This window comes from Macaca mulatta, chromosome 12 (assembly GCF_049350105.2).
Source record: "Macaca mulatta isolate MMU2019108-1 chromosome 12, T2T-MMU8v2.0, whole genome shotgun sequence".
Classification (NCBI taxonomy): domain Eukaryota; kingdom Metazoa; phylum Chordata; class Mammalia; order Primates; family Cercopithecidae; genus Macaca; species Macaca mulatta.
Genome location: NC_133417.1, coordinates 74103463 through 74115614, shown reverse-complemented (window position 1 = coordinate 74115614; position 12152 = coordinate 74103463). Strand labels below are relative to the sequence as shown.

The following is a 12152-nucleotide window of genomic DNA, read 5'->3' as shown; positions in this document are numbered from 1 at the left end:
TCAGGTGATCTGCCTGCCTCAGCCTCCCAAAGTACTGGGATGACAGGCGTCAGCCACCACGCATGGCCGTGTAGTTCTACTCTTGACAAAAAATGCTCATAGAGGTATCTGAGGTCTCTCTACAGAGATTACAAAGGAACTGAAAGGGAACGTCTCAGGACTACTTTCTGGTCTATGATTTTTTTAAAAAAACAGATGGTGGCTAGGTGCAGTGGCTCACACTTATAGTCCCTGCATTTTGGGAGGCTGAGCAGGGCAGATTGCATGAACTCAGGAGTTCAACAACAGCCTGGGCAACATGACAAAACCCTGTCTCTACAAAAATTACAAAAATTAGCTGGATGTGGTGACACCTGCCTGTAGTCCCAGCTACCCAGGAGGCTGAGGTAGGAGGATCACTTGAACCCAGGAGGAGGAGGAGGTCGCAGGGAGCCAACATTGTGCCACTGCACTGCAGCTTGGGCGACAGAGTGAGACTGTCTCTAAATAAATAAATAAATAAATAAATCAGATTGTGACTGATTTCTGGTCATTTACCTGCATCCGTATCAACAGAGGTCAAGCACATCTTCAAGTTTTCCTATGGCTTCTATAAGTTACCATAAATTATATTTTAGGAAATATTTTTAACATTGCATGGCTAACATTATCAGGTTTCTTAGTTGATAGCTTGTTCTATCTCCTGTTTGAATTTTAGGATACGTTCCAAATTTTTAAAATATTAAGTTGTCACTATTTTAGAAATGATTTCTGATATAGACCCATAGTAATGAAAGCCCTTGGAACTGAGAGGACTTGGGAATTTGGTTGTGGATCCTCTGTAATATATTGAAATCAGAGAACCTTCTCTGGAGGTTTGTTCATCTGGAAAAGTATTCGCTAATGGTGCCACGGCACGATTAATAATAAATGTCCTGCTGGTGTTTGCAAAGTTAACCCTGCAGGCCTCTAAGTTGTGTTCCCCTCAGGTTATACTGAGAACCCAACTATCTCCTAGAATAGCGTCCCCTCCAGAATGTTAATGAGAAGGTAGAATTCCAGTACAATATTGCTGTCTTCTGATTTCTTCCAACGGTGTTGGAAGAAACAAGAATGGTGTTCACCCCAGGATATCAAAAGGGTGCTTAATGAGGAACATCAACATAAGAGGCTGTAAACCTACAATAGCTATACCAGCTTCATCTGCAGAAAAGCAGCTGTGGTTAGGAATTAGTGATTATTTAAACTCCTGACACTATTCCTATTTTGTTAAGCATTGCCTTTTCACTTCTACATCTTTTGTTCAATTCAAATAAATCCTTTAAGTTTAGTTTTTGTTTTAATTAAAGACTAGGAGTTTTGAGGATCTGAACTTATGTTATCTCTAGGAGGTAGAATTTTGTTGATTTGTGAATTCGTTTATCCTGCAAGACATTAGAGGAGAGGGATTACCTCCATCACATAACTGTTTCTGCTTACTGCTGCAGGTACTCTGATTTGGAGGGCCACCGTCGACACACAGTGTATGATGGGTCACTGCCTCACCCCTTTGCTATTACCATTTTTGAAGACACTATTTATTGGACAGATTGGAATACAAGGACAGTGGAAAAGGGAAACAAATACGATGGATCAAATAGACAGACACTGGTGAACACAACACACAGACCATTTGACATCCATGTTTACCATCCATATAGGCAGCCCATTGGTGAGTAGGTGACTGAGGGGTTTGGCATAGTTGCCTTGGGTTATGTGCATGTCATGATTGTCTTTAAGCATGAACTTTATGATTTACAAAGAGTTTGTGGTTACTTGTTAGTGTGTTCTTCAAAGCATATGCTGAAAGTTGACAGTAGGCAAGTATCTTGAGAGTTTATCCCTCTTCCCTGGAAAGACCACCTAGAACTCTTCTTTTTCTTAAAACTCGCTAAATTCTTCAAGATCATCTTTTTTTCCCTTTGTTTTTGATAAGATTTAACAGTTATTATGTTGCCATATTTACTTTTTCTATTTCTATGGGAGGACTGAAGTATTTTAAAGGAATTAAAAATATGGCATTTCAGCCCTAAATACTAAATACTAAATAAATGCATATGATATTGTGTATAAAATAGATATTATGCTTATCTTCTAGAAGATAATGTCAAGAGCAGTGCGTTTTAGTGTTTTTTAAGTAAGAGAACTTGTTTTTATCAGATTGTAAACTTATATCCCTTTTTACGCAATTAAAGCAACTTTATGATTTAGAGATAATCTAGTAAAGGTCTGGAGTATATTTTGGGGATAGACTGGTTTTTGTGGGTCTGCTTTGTTGTGATGTCTTGCTAAAACATATGATAAACTTGGAATTAAGGAAAAATGAGAATTAGCAAAATAAAGAAATTTAGTTATTTCTTTCTGGAAGTTAATATTCTTCATATAATTTTTATTAGAAGCTCAAGTAAATATTCATCTCAAAGTGGTGACCTGGAAAATTAGTAAAGATGATGCTCAGTTTATTCATCCACGTTATTTTTGGCCAAACTTCTGTTACCTATATACTTAGAATGTGGGAATGAATAAAGGATCTGTTGGAAATTAAAACTTTAACCTAGGTCTAGGCAAATGAATATAAGCTAATTTTACTGCCTGCTGTCCCAGGACTTGGAGAAACACATCTTTTCTAGTCAGAAACACCAGTGAGTATAGCTCACTTCTGGTAGCATATAAATGAGCTTTCTTAAAGCACATGATTGTTGCTTGTATAATTCTATCATCCATTTTATTTAAGAACTTTTGGGAAAATCATAAATCTAGGATAGTTGGGTTTTTTTTATTCTCTAAGAGGTGATAAGTTTAATGTCAAGATGTGTAATCAGCTAATCTGTGCTTGATATTCACTTTAAGCAAATGAACATATATTTTCTTCCTTTTCCACTAGTGAGCAATCCCTGTGGTACCAACAATGGTGGCTGTTCTCATCTCTGCCTCATCAAACCAGGAGGAAAAGGGTTCACTTGCGAGTGTCCAGATGACTTCCGCACCCTTCAGCTGAGTGGCAGCACCTACTGCATGCCCATGTGCTCCAGCACCCAGTTCTTGTGCGCTAACAATGAAAAGTAAGGCTCTCTTTCCCCTCTCCTCAGTGCCTCTCTAGCCCTTGTACGGACATTGACCTTCAAGGCTCCAAGGGATGGGAGTTTTCTAATGAGACAAGACTTTGGTTAATTAACTTGGTTTATGTGGAACACAGCAAGACTCTCAGCCTCCAACTTCAGATAATATTTTCCATGAATAGAAGGAGCTTGCTAACCAAACTGTTATGCATATATATACAAACTTTCATAGAAAGGAAGCAAACCGTATATTTCTCATTTTTAATTGTCCTGAGTGTTGGAGCCAGAGTGTATATAAGTACATACTGAAAAATATTCCCCAGAAGTAATAGAATTTCACTGTCTTTTCCATGCCTATGTCGGCCTAGCTCCTTAGCTGCCTATGCTAGGGGATCTAGGGTTACACATTCAAATCCATTTTTGATCATTTGTGTTTGCTATGAAACATGGCCACAGATTATTTCCTTAACAATGTCCACAGGCCATTGATGACTAGGGGACCTGAGTTAGAGAGTGGCATGGAGAGAGGCATTAATGCATCATAGCATCTAAGATCATAGCATCTAAGATGCAGCGGTAGACGATTGTAGTGATTAAATAAGATATCTGAGATTAAGAATCTAGCATACATTTATTGTGAGAAAGACCCTCAGCAGTTGCTTTTGCCCTCCAACTTCCCAAACAATACTTTTATATCACCCTGGCAAACAATCTGAACCAATCACTGCTCCTAGAACACAGCTCAAAACATACACTCTGTGTTTATTTATTATTTGTTGTGGATGGAATTTATTCATCATATTTAAAGCACATTTTCAGTTTGTATTTGGATCTTAAGAAACCTGTTCTATCTTGCCAAGTTATGTTTTCTCTGAAAATACACCATTGTAACTGAGATTTAATTGATCCTCTTCTGGGGCCACGAGAGAATTCATGCATGTCATTTCTTGGAATTCAGTGTTGATTCCTTCTCTCCAGATAACTGTTGCCCCTGGTGGTTTGCTAAAAAAGTGCTGTATGTTCTCTGTGCAGGTGCATTCCTATCTGGTGGAAATGTGATGGACAGAAAGACTGCTCAGATGGCTCTGATGAACTGGCCCTTTGCCCGCAGCGCTTCTGCCGACTAGGACAATTCCAGTGCAATGACGGCAACTGCACCAGCCCACAGACTTTATGCAATGCTCACCAAAATTGCCCTGATGGGTCTGATGAAGACCGTCTTCTTTGTGGTGTGTTGAATTGCTTTATGCCTCTTTTCCCCACTTCTATGTTGATTGTATAATTGTATACAATCATGATTCTGTGGGTATTTCCTGAATATCATGAACTAAAAACCAGTTCAAAGTCCTAGAAGGAAACTCAGGCTCCACCCTTTTTCTATTTTTAGGAAGTGTTTTTTTTTTGTTTGTTTTTTAAGAAATCTTAAGGTTTTTACAAGGCAAATGGTTGAAGTAGATAATCAGTTGTCTCTACTGGTGGCTCTTCACCATGTGCTAGGCATTGAATCCCCTGTGAGAGCTAACACTGAGGAGGAAATGAGAGGTTTCCACCCCCATTTTTAACAGGGACTCTCAGTTGTCATATTTATTTACATTTCCATTTAAAAGGCAAAAAAAAAAAAAAAAAAAAAAAGTGAGCACAGCAGCTCATGCCTGTAATCCCAACAGTTTGGGAGGCTGAGGCAGGTCGATCGCCTGAGCCCAGGAGTTTCAGCCTAGGCAACATGGCAAAAGCCTGTCTCTACAAAAAATACAAAAAATTAGCCTGGCATGGTGGCATGTGCCTGTAATCTCAGCTACTTGGGAGGCTGCAGTGGAAGAATAGCTTGATCCTGGGAGGTCGAGGCTGCAGTGACAGAGATCGTGCCACTGTACTCAAGCCTGGGTAACAGAGCAAGACCTGGTCTCAAGAAAAATAAATAAATAATCAAACAGGCAAAAAATAAAATTCCCCCAAACTAAAAACAACACATCAATAACAGTAACAAACACAAAGTTTGAAGACTATTTTCCAGTAGGAGAATAGGGACTGAGGAAGGTATGCTTAACAGGTCAGGGCGTTCAGTTCTTATCTCTTAAGTCTTTATGCAATAAAAAGATATTTAAGAATTTGGGAGACAATAATAGTCAAAAGAAGAAGTGCTCCATGTAGTAGTACTGATTGATAAGTACATTAGGAAATAAGTCCTCTAAAAAGAAATCATGATCCTGCTATCCAGGATTCACTGATGTCAGTTAGGAGCTTTCATTCTTGATGCCTTCCAAGCTGATAACCAAATGTCCCTGCTCTCAGAGAATCACCACTGTGACTCCAATGAATGGCAGTGCACCAACAAACGTTGCATCCCAGAATCCTGGCAGTGTGACACGTTTAACGACTGTGAGGATAACTCAGATGAAGACAGTTCCCACTGTGCCAGCAGGACCTGCCGACCGGGCCAGTTTCGGTGTGCTAATGGCCGCTGCATCCCGCAGGCCTGGAAGTGCGATGTGGATAATGATTGTGGAGACCACTCAGATGAGCCTATTGAAGAATGCAGTAAGTTCCTACGGGAGGGCCAAGGCATGACCAGAGCAGGGAGACATGAGGAAACTTCCATGGGGACTGAGAGAGGACATGGAGCTTTCTTTTTCAGCCTGATGGGATGCTCTGCCTTGGCACTCCCTGCAAACTCTGGCACTGAAAGGCAGAGTATAGCTGTATGACTTGCAGGTGGAACCAGACGCTGTTTCTCAAGTGGCTAATACTTCCTTTTGATACATAGAATGTCTAACCAACCAGAATACGATACCAAGAACTTACATGTTGTATATCTACTGCTTTCTCACTTGGGCCACAGAGAAATGTTATGAGGTAGGGAAGGTGGGTGTGAACCAGTTCCATTTTACAGATGAGGAAACTAAGGTTCACATTAAGTGGATAGTCACATTACTATTTAGTGTCAGACCTAACACTTCAACCCAGGTTTTTAACTTCAAACCCTGTTCTTCCCCAACCCCACCCACAAAGTTATACTGTAAAACAAATGAGTGGTGCTGAGATAGTGAGAAACTTGGAACTATTTTTCTGTTCATGGTGAACAGATCACATCTAAAGCAGACACACATTGCCAGAGTCAGTTTTCTTGGTAACATGGTCATTGTTACTCCTCAGTACCACAGCCTCAGTGTGACAATGGAAAGGTGCTTTCTTGTACCTTCAGTTCTGACTTTGATGCCTCCTCCCTTTTCAGTGAGCTCTGCCCATCTCTGTGACAACTTCACAGAATTCAGCTGCAAAACAAATTACCGCTGCATCCCAAAGTGGGCCGTGTGCAATGGTGTAGACGACTGCAGGGACAACAGTGATGAGCAAGGCTGTGGTAGGAGGGGCTGCAGGGGAGTGGAGGGAGGGACAAGCAAGTCCACGTGTCAAGCGCCATTTATTAGATGAGAGATGAAAGTGTATTTCCCATGTCATCTTTTCTTTGTTTACCTCTTTAAAAAAAATGGTTGATTCTTCTAATGACATGTTACATTTTGTAGCATTTTGCAGGGTTACCGGGAGTATTGAATTTATAGCATTTTAAATCATGCTGTCATTGAGGAAGACATTATTAAGATGTTAGAAACTTGCATAATTTCTTCCAGATGTAGAATTCTTACTCATACTTGACAAGTTTAAATTGTTTCTCTAATTTTATAAATTGGTTGAAATTGGTAGAAAGGGGTTACAGAAAAGACTTGGTATCTATCTCTAAAAACGATATTTCCAAATTAGGATATTTCTTATTTGGGGATTTTCATATTCTGAATGTCTCTCTGATTTTCCCCGTTATCTACTGGACATCTGTAGTCCCTCTGGTAACATGGGAAAGTCAGATAAATTAATGGAATTTGTCAAGATTAGTCATAGTCTAACTTGAAACCAAAGCATCTGTGAATATGTGTGTTAGGTTTAGTTGGAAGAGAAGTAAGGAAGATACTAAATTCTTTTAAGGACACTGAGTCCAATTGACTGAAGATAATATGATCAAAATATTTATTTATTATGGCATCATTTTAGCCTCCCATACCAGGCCTTTGTTGCAAATTACAAACCACATACCATTTCATTCTTTGCACGGTTCCTACCAAAGGGAATGGATTGAGTTTCAAGCGGTAGGATAGGTTCAGGGTAGCTAAAAGACGGAATATTGACCATGAATGTTGCTGGCATTCCTCTCTTTGGAGCTTCAAGAGTGTGCTAATACAATTCTCAGACTGTCTCACAAGGAAGCCAATACTACTTTGTGCATTTCTCTGCCAATGGTTTATGAAGTCTTTGCAATGACTGCTTTGCAGAGGAGAGGACATGCCATCCTGTGGGGGATTTCCGCTGTAAAAATCACCACTGCATCCCTCTTCGTTGGCAGTGTGATGGGCAAAATGACTGTGGAGATAACTCAGATGAGGAAAACTGTGGTGAGTGTTCACAGTCCTATGGTCCTTATGTGCCACCAGAGCTGTGATGTTTGCTTTTTGTCCATAATTCAACTGTCTATGTCATTGATCCTCAATGGGTAGGATATCAAGCTGTCTGATCTCTTTCTTTCTGCTGGTCAGCACATTTCTACTTTCTCTTCCACTAGAGACATAAGCATCTTCTCCTTCTGAGGTGTTTCAAATCAAGCTTTTGGATGAAGGTATTTACCGAAGTATATCTTTTCTGTGTCGAATTTATTCACACCCAACTTTTTTTTTCCAAAAGAAGTTGTGGTGACTTATGATAAAGGAAAAATATAAAAAGATAAATAGAATAGAAACAGAAAACCAGGACCAGAGAAGTAGAGAGAGGAAAGGTGCTAACCCAGAGACACTGCTTCCTAAGCTCTTTCCCCAAAATGGCCTTCACAGGAGAGGAGAGAGAACTTGTATTTGCATTATTACACTTCCTAGAACAGCTGACTGTTTTAGGAGGGCTAATAGTTAAATAACAGGACAGGTTTTAGTTTCTCCCAGTTGAAGGTATTGACTACAAGATATTGGATAGGGAGGTTGAGGAAACGAAGTCAAGAGGCTGAGATCATATCAAACTAGATGGTCAGAACACACTCAATGTATGTTCTGAAAGCAAGCTGAATGAAGCCCTGCCCAGAATGTATATCACTGACTCACGATATGCATCAATTTCTAATTGATTAATGAAATACATTCTAACGTTATTTATCTTTTGGAAGAAAGAAGTGATCACTACTTGCCATAGGCAATGAGAGATTTAGGAAGCTGACTACATCTGCAAATATCAATTAGCTAAAAACTTATACAAAAGGGTAATCCAAGTGGCATTTTGTCTTTTATTAATAAAAGTTCATGATGAATCCTATAAGAGGTTATCTAGAGTTTCATGAAATAAAAAAAATTAAGATAAAATCAAGTTGGGCATGGTGGAACACACCTGCAGTCCCAGTTACGCAGGAGCCTGAGCTGGGAGGATTACTTTAGTCCAGGAGTTCAAAGCCAGCCTGGGCAATGTTGAAAGACCCTGTTTCAAAAAAAAAAAAAGAGAGAGGGCAAGCAAGAGAGATCAAAAAATCACCTTTGGACAAACTTCTTAATAAAGGCCATTCTTTACAGACTCAAAATTAAGGTGAAAGGTCTAGTTTTGGAGGGTGAATAATTTGCCCAAGCACACCTTTGGGGCTTGGGACACAGGAGGGCGCTGGGCACCCGGGCACTTTGGCCAGCTTACACGGTGTCTCCTGTGTGTGATTCCTGGTGCACACTCATGGTCAGGTGCCTTTCCTTTCCAGCACCCCGGGAGTGCACGGAGAGCGAGTTTCGATGTGTCAATCAGCAGTGCATTCCCTCACGATGGATCTGTGACCATTACAACGACTGTGGGGACAACTCAGATGAACGGGACTGTGGTAACTGTCATTTGAGAAGCTTACCATAGAATTTTGTACTGTGACAGTGTAGGGGCTTCACATTAGTGTTTATAAGGCTTTTAGAGGAAAATGATTTTAGTGTATGTGTAATATATAAACCTTAGCATAACACCGTATCTTCTGCTCTGTATTTTCTATGCATTATTCTTAACTCATAGCAGTCTAGATCAGTCATAATAGAGGAAAATAGCCAGGGATTAAAAAATTTAATTTTAATATCAACCCTTCTTAGGAGTAGATTTTAATCTGCATTAGCCTTGTGAACAAAGACGTTGATCTTGCTACTATTCCACGGAAAGTCACCTTAAGGAATATACACATACTACTATGACTGTCTTGTGTAGAGGTCAGATCGTTGAGAAGGGAATCCTAAACCCAAAGTAATTTTTATAGCTCTTTACTGATTTGGTGTTGGGTCTTAGGAAAATTAGAAAACATTGAAAATTGGGGAATTCTGATTTCTGAGGAAAAGCTTAAGAGCTGGAGATTATTTAATAGAAGGGAGCTAGGTACTTCCATCTCTGTATGTTGAGTGGGGAAAGTGTGAGTTTTGAGAGTGTATTAATTTGCTAACCACAAGATGTGGGTTTGCTGTGAGCCAGTCACAGGGTGTAGATAGGAATGTGATGGAGTACCCACTGTACTCCAGGTACCTAATCTCTGCCTGAAAATGACAAGGTCTTCTCAGAATGACAATCTTTTCTCTTCAGAGATGAGGACCTGCCATCCTGAATATTTTCAGTGTACAAGTGGACATTGCGTACCCAGTGAATTGAAATGTGATGGAACCGCTGACTGTTTGGATGCCTCTGATGAAGCTGATTGTCGTAAGTCCCTAGACACATATGTAGTACTGTTTACCTGAGAGTATGGATATGATAGTTTAGACATCAGTCAGCTACCACTTCTTAGTTTAAAAGGCCATAGGTATTGTCTCTTCAGCATGCACTGATAATGATCAGTTCACCTGAGTTCTAAGTCATCATAATCATATATTTCACAATGGCCGTTCAAGTGCATTTATTTGCTATTTTAAATGGAGAATATATTAAGTAATTTGTGCTAACAAAGTATTCATATATTATCAGCTACTATACAAATCATTAATTAGATAAAAAAACATTTCAGGTAAAAAATATTCAAGCAATGAATACACTAGTTTAAAGAACAAGGGTGGGGTATTAGAACATTTTGAATTTATGCATTAAAATTTTTTTCAGTCACATGATGGGGTATAAAAATGATTAAAACTTGAAGGGGGCCAGCCCCTCCACACCTTTGGGTATTTCTCATCAGGTGGGACAAGAGACTGAGAAGACTGAGAGAGATCAAAATGGAGTTTATTATGTCTTCCTTTTCTACATAGACACAGTAACAGTCTGATCTCTCTTTCTTTTCCCTACAAAAACTAGAAAGTCAATATGATTACTCAGATTTGAATCTTTATGGCTCATTTGAATAAATGCAAACTGTTGATACATCATTATTGCCGATCCATCAACAATAACCATCATCCGTGATAACCATCCATGATAGTTATTGTTGATGATGTGGTTGCCAAAGAGGACTTTATAAATGTATGTGGGTAAAACCAGTCCTGACATTTGCCTGTAGAGACTAAGTCCAGTGCTGTCCATGCCATGGATGATTCATGCCATTGGAAACTGAGCTCTGACAACTGCCCTTAAGACATAGTCCATTCGACTTTCAGACAGGTCAAGGCCACTATACATCTTGATGAATAAAGAAGAGCAGGCTATAATGGCAAGAGCCAAAGGAGAAATAGCAGGAAGCTTTCCCAAAGTAGTCAATTTGTATAATAATTTGAATATGTCTTCTCCCCCATGGCAGCTACACGCTTTCCTGATGGTGCATACTGCCAGGCTACTATGTTCGAATGCAAAAACCATGTTTGTATCCCACCGTATTGGAAATGTGATGGCGATGATGACTGTGGCGATGGTTCAGATGAAGAACTTCACCTGTGCTGTAAGAGGGAGAGAAACGGAGTGAATGGGAGTGGTGTTGTCTGTCAAATCTCAGTGTTTCTTACATGTAGCATGTGAGCCTGGAGAGCAGTTGTACAATTGTTTAGGACTGGACACGGGATCAGCATTGGTTTTATTTCACTGGGTCTTCCAGCTTCAATTCTCTCTGTAACCTGAGAAAGTTGGGAAAACCTCCATGTTTTTAAACATTTTATGGTCTTAGAAAACAATGTCTTTAAAGGAAATGTTGCTTGAAAACCCAGTGTGCATAAATAAAGGCAGGTCTGTTGTGGTTGAAGTCTGAGGAAGGGTAGGGAGGGGGCTGTACCTCTCCTGCTGTATCCTACATTGGGTGTCCCTGGAAGTAACCTCTCCAAACCCCTAGAGCTTCCTGGAGCACCTTTAGAAAATGCTGAGACTTTCTTAATCTTTACAGTCACTTCCTTTTAACATGGTAAGTCAAGGCCATCTAATTCCCTCTTGCTGATTGATGCGCATATGTGTGTGTGTGTATCTATACATACATATATATAGATATGTACATTTTAAACCCTGCTTTTTTGTGAGTCTCAATTCAGGTACATATCAGTAGCAGTAGAGGAGGGATATTTCAAAATCACATGCCCTGGCCTCACCCTAGGCTTAGACCTGATGAAGCGAATCTCCAAGAATGAAGCCTGCACATATGTATTTTTAAAAAGCTTCTTAGCTTTTTAGTTTAGTCCCCTGGTTGAGAACTACTGATTTTAATGAAGTGAATGAAAATAGAGTTTGTTTCAGTCATTTTGCTACATGCTTGGAGTCACTGGAGAAACTCTAGGGTAATAGTTCTCAAAAGTGTCTTCCCTAGACTAGGAATGTCAGTGCCATTTGGGAACATGTTAGAAATGCAGGTTCATGGGATGCACCCTATCCAAATAGAAATAAAAAATCAAGCCCAAGAGAAGTAGAGGAAAGAAAGACGTTAACTCAAAGACTCTGCTTTTTAAGCTCTTTCCCCAAGATGGCCTTAATTTTGTGAGAAAATTAAGGGCCCAGCAATCTATACACTAACAGGCCCCTCAAATGATTCTGATGCAAACTAAAGTGTCAGGATTTTGTGTAAGTAAAAGCCCTTAACCTAGGAAACAAGACCTTGAGAAGCACTCCTGTTGGAAGTTCACATTGCATCTTCCATCC

General features: G+C 39.7%; 1 protein-coding gene across 1 annotated transcript in view; it reads left to right on the top strand.

Annotated features, from left to right (window-relative positions):
• LRP2 (LDL receptor related protein 2) overlaps positions 1–12152 on the top strand; it is a 213508-nt gene that overhangs the window by 164189 nt on the left and 37167 nt on the right. The window contains exons 53-61 of the mRNA XM_015110294.3: positions 1467–1690; positions 2903–3080; positions 4110–4306; positions 5370–5615; positions 6310–6438; positions 7400–7519; positions 8848–8964; positions 9696–9812; positions 10837–10974. Coding sequence (XP_014965780.3) covers positions 1467–1690; positions 2903–3080; positions 4110–4306; positions 5370–5615; positions 6310–6438; positions 7400–7519; positions 8848–8964; positions 9696–9812; positions 10837–10974 — 1466 coding nt within the window. The remainder of the gene's footprint in view (positions 1–1466; positions 1691–2902; positions 3081–4109; positions 4307–5369; positions 5616–6309; positions 6439–7399; positions 7520–8847; positions 8965–9695; positions 9813–10836; positions 10975–12152) is intronic.